The 20462-nt window shown below is 28.5% G+C and overlaps 1 protein-coding gene across 8 annotated transcripts in view; it reads left to right on the top strand.

The window, feature by feature from the left end:
• Galphaq (G protein alpha q subunit) overlaps positions 1-18623 on the top strand; it is a 146870-nt gene extending 128247 nt beyond the window's left edge. For 2 of the 8 annotated variants that reach the window (XM_076523781.1, XM_033479658.2), the window contains 5 exons: positions 4153-4281; positions 5766-5895; positions 5998-6151; positions 12211-12318; positions 16599-18623. In XM_076523781.1, coding sequence (XP_076379896.1) covers positions 4153-4281; positions 5766-5895; positions 5998-6151; positions 12211-12318; positions 16599-16681 — 604 coding nt within the window. In that variant the 3' untranslated portion in view covers positions 16682-18623. Of the gene's footprint in view, positions 1-4152; positions 4282-5765; positions 5896-5997; positions 6152-11254; positions 11363-12210; positions 12319-12386; positions 12426-13132; positions 13557-15784; positions 15901-16598 lie in introns of those variants that run through there. The other 6 variants (XM_076523780.1, XM_033479654.2, XM_076523782.1 and 3 more) reach the window with 5 other exon arrangements.
• Positions 18624-20462: the final 1839 nt, after the last annotated feature.

Raw genomic sequence — 20462 nt, 5'->3', positions numbered from 1 at the left:
AATGAAACGATCTCAAAATCGTATCCACGGCTCTCTATAATCACGTTATGCGAACCGAGTGGCGTAACTATATCGAGGAAATATTGTATGCGAGCAAGAAATATTAATGTATGTACGGGATACATACATCATACTTCGTCGTAACGCGTAGAAAAGGTGTTTGCGAGCAAATATTAACGATGTTGATAGTATCATTTTGATCCTCCGTATTATTTATCAATATAAAATTCCGTATTACGTTTGGAATACAGGCAATCGCTGCCTCAACTTTTCTACGTGTGTTTTTGGAATTTTATAAAATTGCAAGAACACATAGAACTCTGTGCACGAACTCGTATTCGATACTTAAAGCATTTTATTCGTAGAACTTTAAAGTTTAATTTAAAAGAATACTAAATACGACCGCAACTTCGAAATAGCTATAAATAATATTTCGATTTCCCAAACTTAAAAATCATTCAAAGGAGATCGATGAATTGACTTGAATATTTTCGATAGTATCTATGAAATGTTCGCCTAATACTAAGTATAGTCTTCACGCGATAAAATAGCATCCCTGTATTTACATTCCCCCTCTTACTAGCAGGCCCACTGCCGCAACTATTAGTCGCTACTGGCCGAAGATTGTGACGAAGATGGTCATCGGTCAATAGCGACTAATAGCTATGGCAGTGGAGCAGCTAATAAGAGGATGAATATGTAAACAGAAACGCGCCTTTTTAACGCGTGAAGTCTATACATTTCCCGCTAAAGTATTCATAATTACCAAAAATAGAAATTATTTTCGTCCAACATGATCTGTCCGCGGGACGTTTCTACGGACTCCACTGTACTTGTACCAACTTCCTTCGTGAAGTGCACGCTTGAAAAAACCAATATCGTTTCCAATAATACTATTTACATCTACTTACACAATATTATTAGGATTGGAATAGAAGTTTATCGATAACGTTTTCTCCCTGTGCTTCCGGGTTTCGCGTTTCATAAAATATGTCTAAATTGAACACTAGACGAAAAATTATTTTATACGTCGAAGATACGCATTGAACATTGTTCTTGAATCGACGATAAATGTGTTGGGTTTTTAAACATCAATTCGCGAACTCGTTGGCGATGTTTACGTCTAGTATAGAACAAGTATCGATTCATCAAATTCGAAGATACACATTAGAAATATACATTGTTGCAACTAAAAATAATATTCTCGCTGGTCAACAGCATAGCGGATTTTGAGTACATTCAAAAACTGACCAACGATCGCACTAAATTAATAAATGGAACTTCGTCCGAAGACCTTGTTGAAAATTTCATGAAACAAGTTGTCGCTATACAATTTAATCATAAAACTACAAAGCAGTTATTCTCAATTTTAGAAAAACGATACAGCGAAAATAAATTTCTTTCTTTCTTGCAACATTATTGAAATTAAGTTTGTAATTATATTTATGGTACCATTATTTTTATGGTACTGTTACCTGATATAAAACCAAAATGTATCTTATAAATTACTGATTACCAATGCAAGATGATCTTACGGACTGTTGTGGCTTTTTAAAACGAACATCTACACTATCAGTGTGCCACTCCTCTGAGATCAAGTGTACAGATACAAATATCAATTTAATTTCCATACCTGGAATTGCTCAAACGGAGAGAAATCAATTTTCTTAACGTTTTGTTTTCTATGTTTTTCTAATGTTGATTGCAAGAGCAAGTGTAAGCAAAGAGATACTTCCTCGATAAGCGAAAAAATTGAATCAGCCGAATTTCTTTTAAGGATCTAAAAATTTTATTCGTTTATGCCAATTAATAAAAAAGCCAACGTGTTAAAAACGACGAATAGAACGCTGTTCCGAAAATCCATAAATCCGTTTTTAATGTGGCCAAATGCCGGTCTCAAGCCCGTAAACACAGAGAGAAAACGGTGTTCATCTCTTCGTAGCCGTCCACTACAATTGAGAAATCCATTTTTCTTGCGACGAAACAGATGTAAACAGTATTATTGGAAACGATGTATTTACTAGAAACAATTGTCTTCACAAATTGGTTTTCCCAAGCACGGACCGATCAAAAAGTGGCAAGTACAAGCACAGCGAACCTCGTACGAATGGCACTCTGCGAACAGATCGATGGAAAAAGAATTTCTATTTTCTGTGCATGTAATTATGCATATCCTAGCATGAAATTCTACACGATATTAGAAAAACGTTTCATAGATACTATTGTAAGCAGCTCATCTGGATAATTTGTAAGTTTAAAAATTAGAAACGTGCATAATAATGTAGAAGTTATGTTGTCACGTGATTCTTTAAGGAAGTGTTCTAGTGTGAAGTGCGTGTTTTTTAATTTTTTTAGGGAATTTTTAGCGAAGAAATTATTATACCTTTTGCAATCAAATTTACAAGGTTTATTTGTACGTATTTCAACGACGTTTTAAAATTTTTTGGAATAAAAAAAGTTAAAATTAGTAGCACTGAATACTCTCAAACATAGACGCTTTTAAAAAAGTTCGTCTCACGGTGTCCATGATTCCGGTCATTCTGCTTGTCTAAAATAAAAAACGTAAAAGTTCTTTAATTAGTATAAATTTGGTTATAATAGGTGTTAGAACAAAACAAAAAAATTGGTAATTAAAAAAGTGGCGATACTTTGAAATTTGATTATCGATTTTTGTTTGTTTTGTTAAACTTTGGAGGGGTCTAAAAAAATAGAAAATATAAAAGTGTTTGATTGATTCTAGTAGAGGCTGTAATCACACATGTACTAAATCTGTACTTAAAATTTTGAGTCAATTGGTCAAGTAGGTTTTGAAATATCATGGACACCGTTCTGAAAAACATAGTTTTCAGAAAAATGCCTTTAGAATTTAGTATAATAATAATGATTATTCATATAATGAAAATCAAACAATCATGACTTCGTTAATTCTAGGAGTTTGCATGTAAGGTTTCAGAGATATATTTTGAAACTATATCCTCCAAGGATATGAAAAAATAAATTGATTTTTTGAAAAGTTCACACTAGGATACCCCCTTAACCTCTTAGGTACGGCTGAATTTTGCGCGGGCTGTTACTCTGTACGGCAGAGTTTGATGCGAATTACGCGTGAATAATGCAACACTGCAATGTTATAAAACGTTGTGAGGGGAAAAAAGTATGAAGCAAGATAAATGAAAAAGATCATTTAGTTCAAACGGTGAGCGAATGAGTCAGTAAAGTGAGCTACTATAGTGGCGCATCGTACCTAAGAGGTTAAAGAAAAACTCAAAATGTTTTTCTGATGTGCCAAGTTCTACAAGTCCATGCAATTTCAAAAAGATCCAGGAATATGTATGCGTAAAATTGATCGTAAATAATAAACATTTTTTTGTTGTAATGGAGGTACAACTTTCATAATAATTTGATATTATTTAAATAACGTCAATTCCTAAATGATAATTTCTCTTTTTTTTCCGTATTAAAGAAGTGTACGCTTTTAGATGTATATCTTGGCATCTAACAAGATATGTCGCTGGAATATCAATATCAATATCGCTGTTTTTTTATTCTGCTTAAGTCACACATTGTTAAGTGTTAAAAAAGATTAAAAAACACGTGTTTCTTGATACATGTGGGTAGCCGTCTACTTGTCTAAGTATTTCCTCAATGCAATGTATTTCTCAAGGAATACGCATCATAAAACTGTGAACAATGTCAGGGTGATGAAAATTATTATGATGTTTTATGTAGGAACGAAGTAGGGTATATTGGGGAATCTTGTTGTTATTGTGTTAGGCAATAAATACACTATGCATATATAATGTATAGTAGTAAAACAGCTTGTACTGTTAACTAACAAAAAGTAAGATTAGGCATACATGAAATGTGAAGGCATATATGAATTTGTCTTTCAACTGGTTGATTATAATGTTAATGCTCTAGACATATTTATGATATATCTGAAAGAGAAAAATATCTATGAATCCATTTCTACCACCAGCTCGTGTGTCATAAAACTTGAAAAATGGTTCAATGAGCAATTCACTGTCGAAAATTCTTCCAGGCGAGGAGAACGCGCATGAAAGCTGTTGTCGCGATAACTCCTCTCCTCACAATCACCTTTACTACATGCATGGCATGCACTATCAGACTATGGCTTCGTTTGTTTTGCAGTTATCTTAGTGACCTAGAGCGTATCGAAAAACCCGAGTTCCTTCCTACTGAACAAGACATTCTTCGGGCTCGAGCTCCTACTACTGGCATTATAGAATATCCGTTTGATCTGGACTCCATCATATTTAGGTACTAACACAATTACTTAAAACTTGAATACTTTACTCTTTTTAGAAATTAGAAGTAATTTTTGTACTAACTAAGGGAGTAATGGCTCTGAGTACCTAAAAGTATCCCCAGTGAGTTAACAATATCGAGCCTTTTCGTGTTTGTTTTATTCGTATTATCTTATTTGTTCTACTAGTACATTATCATGATGCTGTTTATTTCTGTCAGGCTTGGGCATTATTACAACAAAATATTATGGTTGAATATTAAGGTAGTTTAGTTTAATTAATTTGATTTTAATATTTGGCTCAAATAGTTATTATTTTGTGATCTTAGGAGTGAGGATTGTGTTTTGTGCAACAATCTATGATACATGTGACACACATGAGATACCAAGTATTAGCAAAATAAATGAAATTGAATAGTATTTTAGTTAGGACAAATTCTCCTTACTGATTACTCTCTGACTCTCTCTCTCTCTCTCTCTCTCTCTCTCTCTCTCTCTCTCTCTCTCTCTCTCTCTCTCTCTCTCTCTCTCTCTCTTCTCTCTCTTTTCTTATCTCAAAAATTATTCTCATCTATCCTCTCAGTTTTGTATGCTGTTTATTATTTCTTTTTACCAATATCTCATTCTTTCTCGTAAGCTTTCTACATTCTTGTATCAACTGTTGATGTGTCTCTATACGTTTTTCACCAATTCTTTTAATTCCTTTTATTTTTTCTTTTGCTCGTCTAGTATCTACTTCATCATTTCTAAGTTCCATACTTTATTCGTACAATTATTGTTTGAATTTTTATTTTTTAATAGATAAAAAAATGGAGGTAATTAAAAAATGCAAAATTTTCTAGAACGAAGATATAAAAAACGTTTAGTATAAGTAAAGAACCTTGTCCAGATGATGTAGTTCATTTCAGTATAGGAGAATTTTATATTAAAATTTGATAAAATGTCCAGATCTGATTCCTATTAATAGCCCAGTTTTATGCTTTTTAAGTAATATAACCTTGTATATATGTAGTTGCCATACATAGTCTTTTTAATGATTATCTGAAAATAGATTATATTTAGTTACGGTGGTAGATATTGGTAGAATGTAGTTTGTACAATAGTAGAAATAGTTGTAATTATTGTGAAAGAAAGAAACTATAAATAAATATGTATCCATTTGAGAGATAGAGTTATGCTACTTGCTACTTATCATTGATTTGTATTGGTTTCCTTTTGTTTCTTTTTGTCTCTTTTTGCATTATTCTTTTGCTTTATTCAGCTTATCATTTGCATGTTTTCCCATGCAGTTTATATTCATAAAAGTCAATTTTGTAAATACATATATTACTTTCTAGTCATTTTAATGTAATTTTGTAAAACAATAGAACTATTTGTAAATTGCACATTATAATCAGAAATATAGCAGTAAAATATAATAATTTTCTTTATTAACATATAGCAAACGTTTGGAAAATTAATAAATCTTGAGCAGTACTAATTTAAACTTACTTTACAGGATGGTAGATGTTGGTGGACAGAGATCAGAAAGAAGAAAGTGGATTCACTGTTTTGAGAATGTAACATCCATTATCTTTCTAGTAGCTCTAAGTGAATATGATCAAATTTTATTTGAATCGGAGAATGAGGTAATCATAATTAAAAAATTAACTAAATTATGTTCAGCAAAACTTAAAGTTACAAGCTATAACTTAAAATTACAAGTATTAAATTGTATATTTTACTTTCAGAATCGAATGGAAGAGAGTAAGGCGTTATTCAAAACAATTATCACATATCCTTGGTTTCAACACTCCTCTGTCATCTTGTTCTTAAACAAAAAAGATCTGCTAGAAGAAAAGATTATGCATTCCCATCTTGTTGACTACTTTCCTGAATATGATGGTAAGTGTACAGTTGAATTCATTTTAAAAGCATGAAACTCGTGTTAGTAGTCTTATTAATAAATCAATCTACAAGAATTATAAATATTGTATAAATAACTGTATCTAAAGAGCTATTAACTTGACAATGTTTTTATAAAAATATTTAACATTTAAATACTTTGATTGACAACAAATTTCTTATAATATTAAATGTTACTTCAACACAAAACAATCTGACAATATATAATAGTGGATCATGTTATCTCACCTATAATGCATTTTATCCATTTTAATAGAGTTGCATATATTTGCAATAATGTGTACAAGAGTGTCCCGTTACATGTGAACTACTCTGTTACTTTGAGGATCATAGTACCATCTAAGAACAATAGAAACCTTCTATTTGACCTTGCTTATGAGTTATAGCAAGGTTTGTATTGTCATAACTTTCCCATTAACCAATGGTGATATTTATAATAACATCACTGGTCAACTTTTAATCACAAACAACATTTGAAGTAAATCTTATGTCTTCTGATGTTGAATATGAATCTGTCTCCATCGTCTGAAGTTTCTAAAAAATTTGGAAAAAAGAATCACATTTTTAACTTCAAGTATTTATTCTGTATTAATAAATTGAATCAATCGGAAACAAACTGTTTATGAAGAGTTTCCGCATTTATTTTATTATACATATAGTATATATTATTATTTATTTTTTAAATAAATTGAAAAGACTCGGAAAACGTTGGCGCGTTGAAGGTGTTCCATTTGTTTTAGCTATTGTACACAGCTCTTTAAATATTTATAATGTTATACAAAAATACATTGTTGTATTTAGAAAAATTTACGCTACTATTCTACTAAATATCATTTATATAACTATTGTAGTTAAAACATAGTTTTTAAAGTTGAAAATTTTATTTTTTCTCTGAAATCAAATTTCTGAGATGCTAAATATGATAATGAAACAAAACGATTTGCAGATTCGTGTTCAGCACATGAAATTCTACACATAAGATTCATTTAGTGGATATAAAAAGCAACAAAAAAACTTTTAATACTACCTCATATGTTATATGTATACTTTTTGTACGATCGTTTCATTACTTTATATTATACAAACACTATCATGGTAACGAAACGTTTAAAAACATGCCTTTTGAGAATCTCTACTGGAGAAAATGGCAAAATTCACTATATCTCGTAAACAAGGTTCAATAAGGAATACATTTATAAATCTTTATTTTCATTTTTTTTTCAAGAACTGAGTTAATCCCTGAAACGAATCTTGCATATTAAGAAATATCCTGTATCAGAACAGTAGAATAATACTTACTGGACATTCACGTAATTTTATATACAGAATACAGCTCATAAATGATTTAAAATTTCTGAGTATGTCTTTTTCTGACCAAAGTAATTTCACTTATTTATTATAATCAATGACACGTTCTAGACATCTGAACATGTTGAATAATGTATTGCTACTTTGTACAAGTACTTTGTACAAGTGTGAATTACAGTAGAATCTCGTTTATACGGACACATCGGACTCCAAGGCAGTTCGGATAACCAAGGTGTTCCGATAGTAGAGATTATAGTTATCCCTCTCTCTGTGTTTCTATTCATTCGGAAAATCAAGGCTGCAGATCGACTAAATGAGGTTCAAATGCTTATGATTGGAAACGGTAACGCGAGAAAACAGATACAGCTACCATTTTACCGTTGAAGGTCTGTAATCTAAAATCATTAACCGAGATATGAAACAATTTTTATAATTTTTAATATTATTATTAAGAGTTAATTATTTTGTTTGTTGTTCTTAAGAATTATTATCCCATTGTACTAAGAATTAATTGTTTTATTAATTAGTCAGTTTTGCAATTTAATTATGTACTTATATATAAAAATACGCATTCATATAAATAAGAATATGTTCGACAGTAGTTCGGAAAATGAAGGTTCAATTATGAGTTCGCATGCCTGAGGTAACACATTAATTCGTTTGCATAAATCAAGTACGGATAAACGAGGTTCTACAATATATTGAATATATTGTTCTACTAATGACTTGTAAAGTGAATTTGCACTTATCACTGATAACATTAGTGAGATATTTGAAGCTTCTATTAATTAGTTAAAACTACCAAGTCTACGATATGTTCTCTAAGAAAATATTTTCCTCATTTGAGTAGTATTGCAACTGTATATACATTAATTTATTTAATACATGAAATATTAGAAAGATTTTCATTTATTTACAAATTATATTAAGTATTTTACAAAATACAATAATGTGTATTATGTAGAGTGTCGTCATTAACTGCTGTTCTCTTGTACACTTTTTATTACAATGGTACTTAAAGTTATTAATACATTACTTATTTACATTATATGGTTTTAAAATAAAATAGATAGAAAAAATTTTCTTAATACACTATGCTGGCAATGGACACTAACCTATAATTATTTTCATTAACCAGTAATTTGCTGCAGTTTTCTTGATAACGCGAAATGTTTTACGAGAAATTGTAATCAATTCTTTTCAAATAGAAAACCTGAAATAAATACGTAGCTGTTCATACTAGTCTCTACTCTTTCAACAATGGTTTTTGTTTTTTCTCTTTCTGGGGATATGCGTGCCAGCTTAGGGAATAAGAAAAGCATGCAAGAATAGGTTCCATTACTTTAATAAACTTAATCGCTAGCATTATGATATCAAGTGAAGTTAGTGTTTTACGAACAAAATAAAAATAACGGATCATCTTTGTGTTTTATTTCGTATATGGCTAATTGTTTCATTAATTATGAGATGTGGCTTCACGAATTAATTCAAACAGCAACATTCTTTCAGTAACTCATAGAGTGACATTACAATGATTAAATCACAAAATTTTCTATTTTAACTGAAAATCATCGGATATTTGTCTCGTAAACATTGCTTTTATCTAAAAAGTATGTTTTCAGAACTTCAGCAAAATCTAAGCATAAAACTTTTCAAAATTATTATTATTATTATTCTGGCAAAAACACTTTTTAATATAACATGAAGCTATTTGCAAAAGTTCAACCAGACCGGTTTTCTGAAAAGCAGCCTTTATTTTAGTTATTTCATTATTTTAATCCCTCGCCATATCATTTTCTTCTCAGTTACAATAATTAGAAGCTTTTCTATTGTAATAACTTCTTAAAAGAAAAAGAAAATACATATTATTGCGTTGTGAATTTTATTTAGACTTAAAAGAACAGATTAAGATTCATACTTAACAGGTTGTTATTAAAAATCTCCATCACCATTCGTCGAAGTATGGCAAGGAATTAAACAATAAATTAAATTTGTTAAACTATTTATTTTAATTTATTATAAATAGATGAACTGAGTTTAGAAGATGGATTTAATACTTTAATTATATTTTTCTTATTCGTAAATAACGAATAAATGTCAATTGTCTTGTGCCAGGGCTGGGCAGTCACATACATAGAACTATAACATTATATCATTATATTAAAACGATTTGTACATGCTATTTACTGGATTCTGGTACTAATTCATCTCTACATATCTATATTGAAAATTTAAGAAATTAAAACAAAATTGAGAATGTTTTAACTCAGCAATTTAAAATATAAAACCATTAACAAGCATCTAATTATAAGCGTCTCTTAGTGTAACTGTATAGGTAGTTCCAAACTTAAAACCATAACATCGTAACATTGTGTGATAAGTATTAAAATTGAATCCACGATGTCTACAAGTCTAAGTAGAATACATATTTTTAGCTTTCAAACCATCTTGATGCAGGTCATGCATAGTACCATGACTAGCCGAATTTCTATTGCCTTATCCTTATTTAATCCAAATAAATAATTAAATATCAATAGTTTCAAAATCTTTTCCTTTCATTACTTCTTTTCACAGTTTGATATCATAGTCATGATAACGGATAAACAGTTACTATTGTAATTATATAACGAATCTTCAATTGGTCATTCACTTTTTAAATAACAATTTATTTGAATAACCCCAATGCAAATTATCAACTTGTCCATTGATGATTCACATCACAGAAGGAAATTCTATGCACCATATAATCACATTGTAAAACTATTCTATTTAATATAAGATCATAATAAATCCCTGAGTAATGTGGTTTAACATATATGGTGCCTAATTGAAAAAAACCATCTAAATATTTATTTCATTTTTAATAATATAAAAGATGTTTGTAATATAATTTCAATGAACATTTAATATAGAATATTTAATAATGTTTAATTTTCTAAAAACCATTTAGAGTCATTCCACACCAGACCGATCATTCTTTTCCTTCGATATCTTGGCTGTTATATTTTTTTCGAATTTTTAAAAACGGAACCTCAGGCTCGTATCTTAGAAATAAGAATTTGTTTATAACTATTAACATTGCAAAAACAATTTTTCAGTCACATCAAAATTTATTTAAAAAGGTGGTTTCTTCCCAAGTACGATTAAAAAAGGACATCTCTATACAACCAACAGTTTTTGAGACAAAAATTTCTAAGTACAATCTATTTTCGCAAAAATGGGCAAAAATTATAAATTTCAGAGCACTGCATCTTTTAAACAAATTAGATATTTCAGTTTGAACAAATCAAGGAAAATATAAACCGCATGTTCTCGTATTACTGCTTTATAATTTCATCTTTCTTCTAGAGTTCAAGGTCACGTTTCAGGTACACTGAAAATATTTTTCTTCAAAAATACATTTTTTGTACATAAAACGTGATAAACGAAAAATTTTGTTTTTATAGCATGTATACATAAATTCCCCTTTGGAAGTCATTTACATTATGTATATTACAAACATTTTGTATAACATTAAAAACAGAAAAGATATTTAGCTGGCCTTCTCTAACTAGAGCACATTGTATAATTGTGTATATTTTCTAATGCAATACAAAAGTATGTCAATTATGAATTAATTCAATTTTACATTGTTAACTGTAGAATAGAGGTTAAACGTAAGAGAGATTAAACGTAATGTAAAATGAAATATTAATAATTCATGGGATCAGGTTAATCATTATTTTGTGTACTCTTCATTTTATTATTGGTAAATCAATACATTATGTGGTATAGGCCCTAAATTCGATTCTATACCAGCCCGGGAGTTCATCTTAAAGGTGTATCTAAGTTCGAATCCTGATCCTGACCGCATGTGCTACTCTCACTTCACGTGTGCGACAGGTCTGTTCAAATGTAACATATCCGACAAAATTGTAGATCTTTGTAGAAAAATGTCTAAATCTATCTAGTAACTATCAATTATAAAATTGTAATATTATATCTTTGAAGCTTAATCCTTCCCCTATAGAAAAGATGTTTTCACATAGCAGTATAATTGTTACATGTATAATAAATGACAAATCTTTGCAATAAACTCTTACATGTTTATATTATCAGACGTAGATCTTGTGACAAGTACAACTTAATTTATAAATGACTCCTAATAGTTTATAAATTATAAAACATACAACTGTAAAAGTTTCTATACAATGTGTTTTGTAATTTAATAAAGTGTACATTTATGTACATATATCAGTTGAATTCACGTAAGGGATTTATCTGTTTGGTAAAGCTTTTCAAAGGCTTCTTACAGAGTTAATTGAACTAATTCAATAAATTGTCATTGCAACACTCGTTGGATTTGTATAAAAATAATTCAGAATCCATATAAATGAAAGATAATAATTTTATTTATTCTATTTCTTTCATTTATTTAAATTTTCTAACCTCACGTATGATTTTCCGATACAATAACATTTACATTATCCTAGAGTAATTAAGTTTGGTTAGTTATAATTTTCTTGTATACATTTAATTATATTTTTATAAGTATTCCGTTATAGGTAGTATTATATACATTTTAAGTTTATATCATCAGTACTATTTGACATTACAATTGTTATCAATCACATCTTAGAGTAATATCCCACTTACAATTTAATTAAGAGAGGAATAAAGTGATTGTATGCTGCTAAATAAATATAAGTAATAGTAATGCCTATTTGTATACTTACTTGTATATTTCACAGGTCCACAGAACAATGCTATATCTGCTAGAGAATTCATTTTAGGGATGTTTGTCGACTTGAATCCAGACAGTGAGAAAATCATTTATTCACACTTTACGTGTGCTACAGGTAGGCTGCTAGTATTTGTTTTGTTCTAATGAATATTAGTTTCTGCTTCTTAATATTATGTATGTTAGCCAAGATGACTTTGCATGTGTTGGTATGTCCTAAATAAGGTGTGTATTTTTAACATTAATGAAGAAATTATTTGTTACATGGAAAATCAATCTATTGCAATATAAAACAACATTAACTTTGTTATCTTCTGATTATATATTATTATGTATAATTATAATGTTATTATTATTACATTGTTATGAAGAATTAATACATACAGACTGTTTTATAAAATGCAATATACTTTTGAGATTGAGTCGAACATTAAATATTGAATTATATAAATTTTATAATGTAGATGCTTACAAAAAGTTCATACAAAAAATATAGTCTTGTCTTATCAGCATAATTACTGGAATATTTGTACCTTAATAACTCTTGTTAAGTGTTTGATATGTGTAATGCACATAATATGTATACACATAATGCACATAATATATGTATTACACATAATATGTGTAATATTATACAATTTCTATGTTATTTATGATATTAAGAGCAATTAGAGTATAATTATAATGATAATAATTATATTATAATGATATAATGATAAATAATAAATAGTAGGAATTTTACTAAAAAAAGTAGCAGTTAATGTGAAACAAAATACAATGTTTTATCATTTTTGCACATCTAATATTATAATATAGTATAAACATTTATGTATATTATAAAAGTCAGATTGATTTTCCATGCAAAAAAATTATTCACTTTTAATAATATGTTATTTGTTATTGCATGCTGCGTTCATGGGATTGTGCATCAGATACTGAAAATATTAAGCTTGTATTCTGTGCTGTTAAAGATACGATTATGCAAACTGCACTTAAGGAATTTAATCTTGCCTAATGTGATCTTGAACAACATTTTGCATTTATACAAAATCACTCTATGTATAACATTTCACATATATTGTATTTCTTTTATTGATGACGTATATACAGATTTTTTACAATATTAATGACAATATTTAACTAAACACTGGTAAATCAAGAACCTAAATATAGACTAATTTACTTTTTGTGTAAAATACCATGTCTGCTAATTCGTTTTCGTCAGATGACACGAATTACGCATAAATTATTTTAACAAATCGATCTCGTATAAGCTAAAACAAATGAAATATTATGAAAAAAATGTTTTACTTTAGTAATGTTATAGATTCAATAAAATAAAGTTAGTTCCCTAAAGATTGTTATGTTAGACCTTTATTAAAAACAATTCTACTAACCTTATACAAGCGATGAAATATATGAATTATATGTATAAAAACAATAAGAATTATAGTAGTCAATTTGGTAATTTTATGTATATTTGATAATTAAATACTAAACTTATAAAGTTATTGAAAAAAATATGCACTGCAGAAAATAATCCTCATTTTTGTGTTCTTACATGATAGTTCATATATAATGAAATAATTAAATATACATTTACCACAAAAAGAAATTCATTGGTTGTATACTAAGTTGTTTTGATATTACGATTAAAACTACTATATTTAAATTTATTGAATTATGACAAATTGTTTCATAACAAAATTTATTATACATATATTTTCGTATTATTTTGCTAAGACACAATACTTTCTTTTAAAGTTCGACGTTTCCTGCAAAGTACCTTCATGTTTGTACTTTTCAAACACTTTTCAAATATTAAAGTGAGCTACATCAATTGTATCGTTAACTCTAATAAATTTTTCTGTGTATGATATAGTTTTACAATTAATCATTTAGTAGTTACATCTGTTTCTATTCTTTCAAAAATTATTTCCGAAGTTAGTAGAATAGTATAAGACATAACATTCATATTAACTAATAATGAATATGGAATTTCCATAGAATATATTGTAACACAGATACATAAATACCAACTTCAAACATATTAACATTTACATCTCTGGTTTTACATGCATGTTACAGTTGTATTTTCACAAACATTAATAACAAATAAACGCTGCTTTTATCTTTTTTATCATAATATTTACTGTTAGAAGATCGTTTACAATAGTTACACTTTAGTAACTTCAATATTTCTTATTGTATAAAGTAAGTTACATAAAATAAGAATCTTTTATCAATTGATCAACTTTGTGAGTAATTTTAATTTAATAAGTTCTTATATCTTTTGATTTAATTAAATATCATATGTATATTTTGTGTGGAATATATCAATGAAGCACAATTAACTATATGTGCTAAATAGTATATCTAATGTCCTTAAAAACATGTTTAAAATCAAATCTTTCTTTCTTTCTAACTTCTTGCATGTTACATAAAGGTTGTTTCATCATGTTATGAGCCAATATTCATACATTTATTGATGTATTTACAAATTTTATTGCATGACAATTTTTTTTTATAATATATGAACCAAAATGCATCTATGTATGTAATAGCAGAGTGTAACATATGTTTACACAAATAATATTAAATTACATAACTTTTGCTTGGAATAAAAAAGTGTTCATAAAAGTGTTGTACAAATGAAAAATTATTGGTTTGAAGATTCTATGTTAAAAAGTATTAAGAACAATTTATGACTACTAATAAGTGTATTTTTAAAAGGAAATATTTTATGTTTATATCAAAAAAGGTTGCAAGTGTATTTGAATCATAACAAATGTATTGAAAAAACATGTTTCATGACAATCAACTACTGTTGAAATTGAAAAACTCTATAATGCTTAAGGATTAAATATTAAAATTATTCGACTCTCTTCATGTGTGATTAAAAATCTTTATATACAATAAATTTTGAAAAAATGTCATTTCAGTATCATTAATAAATTCGTATTGTTACGTAACATATTTTTATATACTTTTGTGAACCGTATGTAGATTTTCATAACTTCTATTTTGAGGAACAAAAAAACTGTCATAAACTATTAAACTAAATACTAATTTAGTTTATCTTAATCATTATATCTTTGGTGAGCGGATGAAAGGTATAAGATAAAATTTGATCAAGCTAATATAAACCTAACATAGAACGAAACACACGTTACTGCCTTTTATATAAAAACAATTAACATTGGATATGTTATTCCATATAGCTAATAAATTTGACTTGACTCTTTTGCCTGCTAACCAAACATATAATATAATTAAAAATTTTCTGTTAATTAAGTCTATATAAGTGTATATATTTTATATATATACATACAACTCTTGCAAATTTTCAAGCCTACGAAATAGACGATGCATGTTGCATGTGTGTATGTCAACTTGAGCTTATACTAACCTTAAGAATTGGTAAGTGTATTATGTCTTAAATGAAAAGTATTAATATATTACAGTCCGTGTGTACAAATTCGGTTATCTCTGAAATTGAAAGTAAAAAGTCTATGTGTTTAAATACTAGTCATAGTACAGAGTAAATTTCCATTTTTTTAATTTATTAATTCAAATTTGGTTAGAAATTTTCAGCCTATTATATACATATGTATGTATATATAACATATGTAGCTTGATTATTCAAAGTCAATGAGCGGAAGGAGAAATTAAAAAGAACAAGCTACTACAGGACTATAACGTATGAAGTATAGAATTGCTACATATTATAAAATTGTTACTAAATTACATTAATTATGGGATTCAATAGCGTAAATAAAAAAAAATTCAAATATGGACGTTATATATATCATATGTTCATATATTGATCCTAGTGCATATCGTAAGGTATTAATAAATTGCAAACAGAAAATAATTTATTAAATCTTGTTATATGTTGCTATGAATGTAAATATCTATAATTCTTTAACATATTCCGCTTTATTTACTTTAAGTGAACTATTATTACTTAATATTTCCATCCTTATTGTTAAGAAACTTTCATTTACCAAAAAATCTTTATTAATATAATTATATCGTAGTAGTTATGCAAAAATATTAACAATATTGACAAATAAATGAATGTATTCAAAATCTAGATTAATGACAAAAATAAGTTTCAAAATTAAAATCATTTAATCTTACTTGTTGAAGAGATTATTTATTTTAATATATTTTGAAAATATTATGTACATACTCTCTCTCTTCATTTTTTCTAATTTGGTGCTAGGTGAAACATATCGTACATGTTTTATATACTATATATTTTATCAACATGTATTAATATATAATTAATTAAAATTTATTTTGTATTACAAATGAATTGGAGCTACTAAAAGTACATTGTTGTATAAATCTATACAAGTTGTATTAGAACTCTGATCGACTTTTTTTTTACAGATACAGAAAACATCAGATTCGTTTTTGCAGCAGTGAGAGACACCATTCTACAATTCAACTTAAAAGAATACAATCTGGTTTAGATGACAATATGTGAAACTCTGAATAGACTCAAGAATTTTTCTTATATCCTGACCAAGGTATCAGTGTGAACTCTGTTAAGCTATAAAAATGGAGAGGATAAGCAGAAGGAAAATGAAAATAAACAATAACTTGTGGTGCCATCAGCATATTGTCGCTGTTCCATTACAAGTGTACCAACTATTAGTAAAATTAATGGGAGGTAACAGCGATGAGCGAACATGGACCTAAATCAGAGCGTTATACGTTCTTTCCTAAACCTTTTCACTATCAATACCAACAAATTGATTTAGTTTCGTACTCTATTTGTTGAATTTGTTACCTTTTTATAGATTAGTTTAGTCAATCATGCCTGGCTGACTACATAATCGTCTGATTTTTATATAACAAATACCAACACATTAATAAACGTATAAGATATAGTGCAGCCATGCCACACAAAGTCACTCTGTCCAAGTGTTTATCTCAAGTCGAGAAAGATCTCAGCGTGAAACTGAAAGAGAAAAAGGACAAATGCTTTTTAATCACAATTAGTCGGTGACACAAGTGAGAGTAATTCTAGTGCCATTTACTAGTGTGGTGTTTTTATTGCAGTCCTTTCTTAGATGCAAAAAGCCAAAGCGTTTTTTTAATCTGTGCCAGAAGCGAGTAAAGGTTTTTTCTGCATGTGACTCAAATTCATAATTCATCGTATAAATATTGTTATATATAATATATTAAATGAAACATATTAACAAATTATTAGAGAACGACATCTGTTTGATGTGAGTTTAGGTAATTAGGAGGCAAGAGATTGCAGATTATTCTGTCATCTCTCTTCTCCTTAGGCTGTGTACAGAATGTGAGGGCTGCGATCTCATGCCATAAAACTATAATCATACAATTCATAAGTGACACAAAGATTCTTAATTATAATAATGGCTTTCCTTTCATCCAGCCCTCGCTTGTTGGCACAGCATTGCATTGCAAGGGACATGGTTTAATAACATATGCCCCTGGCATGCATTGTATCCACATTACAGTGTATGTATGTATGACCTGCTCACTGCCTGCGCTTGCTCATGCTGGCTAGCGCGCTGCCCACTGCTTGTATTCTCTAATGGATCAACCGACTGCTGTTTTTACCACCTTTCAAAGTTCCACTGTTAGAATACTTGTATAAAGGTGGGAGAAACTGCTTTGCGTGTACCTAGAGAGTACATGCAAAATTTTTACAGTGTTGGTCAGACTGGTACATTAGAGTACAACATGAGACAGATATTGTCTATGTCTAATTGTCTAGCTCTGAGATCAATAACACTGGACGCACACTGGGCAGCAAATGTCATACCTACTTTGGTTGAGACACTGAGTTTATATGAAAGAAAAAAAATATATAAATACATTGGATAAAATATAATATTAAGAGATAATAACAAATAATATTAAATAATAATATTAATATTGAATAGTAATAATAATAATAATAATAATATAATAATACTGCTTGATTTTCAGTGAGAGTGAGCGATTCAAGTGAATGAGTTGCAAGAACATAAAGAAAACAAATGCGTATTCCAAGTGCAAAACGATGCTAGTGAGAAAATATGGTAGCATAAATGGGAGTGAGAGCAAAAGAGAGAAAGGAAGAGAGAGTGAGAGTGCGAACTTGATATACTGTATGAATGTAAAATTTTAACAGAAGATGAAAAAACGGTTGAGACAGACTTTCTGTGGTCTGATTTGAGAACGAACGAGTGACGTTGAAATTTGTGGCTATAGTTCATTTGTAAATCATTTTTTGTCAAAAGTATACATTTTTCTGAAAGCATAATATGTTGGGTATTCTTTCTGTGTGTATAAAATGTAAACACCCACCAAACCTAAAATGAAATCAATGTTTCTAACTTATTTATAATAAATAATACACATTAATGATAAAAATAAACGCAGTTTGTGACAGTAGTATTGACGCATGGTACAACATTCACCTCAGAACATTAATAATCCTTACGTTCAGTGATAATCCTTATTCCCATTTATGTTATTCGCTAAGAACACGTTTAATTTTACTTTACAAAGGAAAAACTAATTTATATCTTGTTTTCACTATGTAAAAACTTGTTATATTTTATGAAAGAAATATATTTTCATTTAAAGATATGTTTTGAAATTTGTATTATGACTGTGCATTCACAATTTTGTAATTAATAAAGCAGCACTACGTACTATTATTTAAAACGTAGCATAGATACTTTTTTATGTATTAATCTTTGTAAATAAAGATGAACGGTCAATTTCTTGATTATATAATGTTTTTATTTCTTTAACTATAGTTACTTTTTATTCAAAAATATTATTTTGATAATAGAAATTAATGAAAATTATATAAGTATCTAGAAAATGCTTTATATATTCTTTGCTATAATACGAACTATAATAATAAAGAACAGATTTATCTTCTAAAGAACAGATTGAAACACTTACTTCGTCTGTGTTTCTTTATGAAAGTCAATGCGAAACAATTGAATCTAAAATGCATACAATATAATAATACAAGCTATGGGCTTTTTCATGGTAAGTGATCAAACTACTGCACGCATGTTTTCGGATTTTTATTAAATTTTGTAAACTTGTAGAACTGGATGTTTCTAAGTTATGAGAGTTAAAAATTTTAAAATATAACACGTTACAGTCTACTTTTTAAATGGTTATAAACAACATTTTAAATTTAGAAATAACTTCAAGGGAGAGCACGGTTAGGCTTGAAATTTAATTTGTAGTTTGGAAAATAGCTCCTCTCAATATCACGTAAATGTATCACGCTAGAGTATTGATAATTGCCAATAACATACAATTTTATTGTTGAGTATGACTCACTCATCTTAGGAGACAGCAGTGTATCACGGTCCATACAATCCCCGTTTTATTACTTTTCTTCAAACTATCTTTCGAAAGTGCGTTTTTCCTATTATAATTGCAATTCGAGACAAATATTTTACTTACTTTAAGTATATCTCTATAAAATAAAAAAAATGGAAATATGATGTCGTCAAAAGACAAATTAAATTTGAATTGAATAGCAAAAATGTTAAAAAGCTTTTGTCATTGCAGAAATTTATGGAAAATGAATTCCCTATAAAAAAAAGAACTGATCCTTAACGATTTCAGAAAATTATACTTTTAATTTTTTAAAGAGCATCCAGCCACACTAATATAGGGTTCTCGAAGTTTGTAGATTTGGGTTTTTGGATTCGAAATATGTAATGTATTTTGGCAGGCTTGTTCAGTAGTGACCTCATTTGTGGGTACAAACTCTGTGTAAACATCAAATTAATTGTAAAGGATGCAAGAAACTTAACCGTCATACAAAGAGTGAACCTTATTTTTCGTTCTTCGATTCTTTCCGGGACACCCCCAAATATAGCTTATAAAAATAGTCTGTGAAATATTTTCAATCGATTGGATTACGAAGTTAAGAATATGTTATTTTTTTAAATTGTTTTTCTCCACAGTATAGTACTTACACCATGAATATATTTAGATCTTACATTTCATACATCGTTGAATTTGTCTCTTTCCATACTCTATGCTATAACTAGGTATACGGAAAATATATATAATAAAAAATTCAAACTAGTATTTACGTTTTTGTTTTGTTTTTACGCAGTCTACATTTAACGAAATGAACGACTAAATAATCGAGAGACGAAAATAAATGGACACCTAGCAACAACGCTATTGCAACGCAAGAAATGTAAACATTGCCTGTGAAATATTCAAAAAATGTCGATAACAAAAGAA

The sequence above is a fragment of the Megalopta genalis genome, chromosome 7, assembly GCF_051020955.1.
Source record: "Megalopta genalis isolate 19385.01 chromosome 7, iyMegGena1_principal, whole genome shotgun sequence".
NCBI lineage: Eukaryota > Metazoa > Arthropoda > Insecta > Hymenoptera > Halictidae > Megalopta > Megalopta genalis.
The sequence above is the reverse complement of the archived record's forward strand: the minus strand, read 5'-3'. Positions and strand labels throughout refer to the sequence as shown.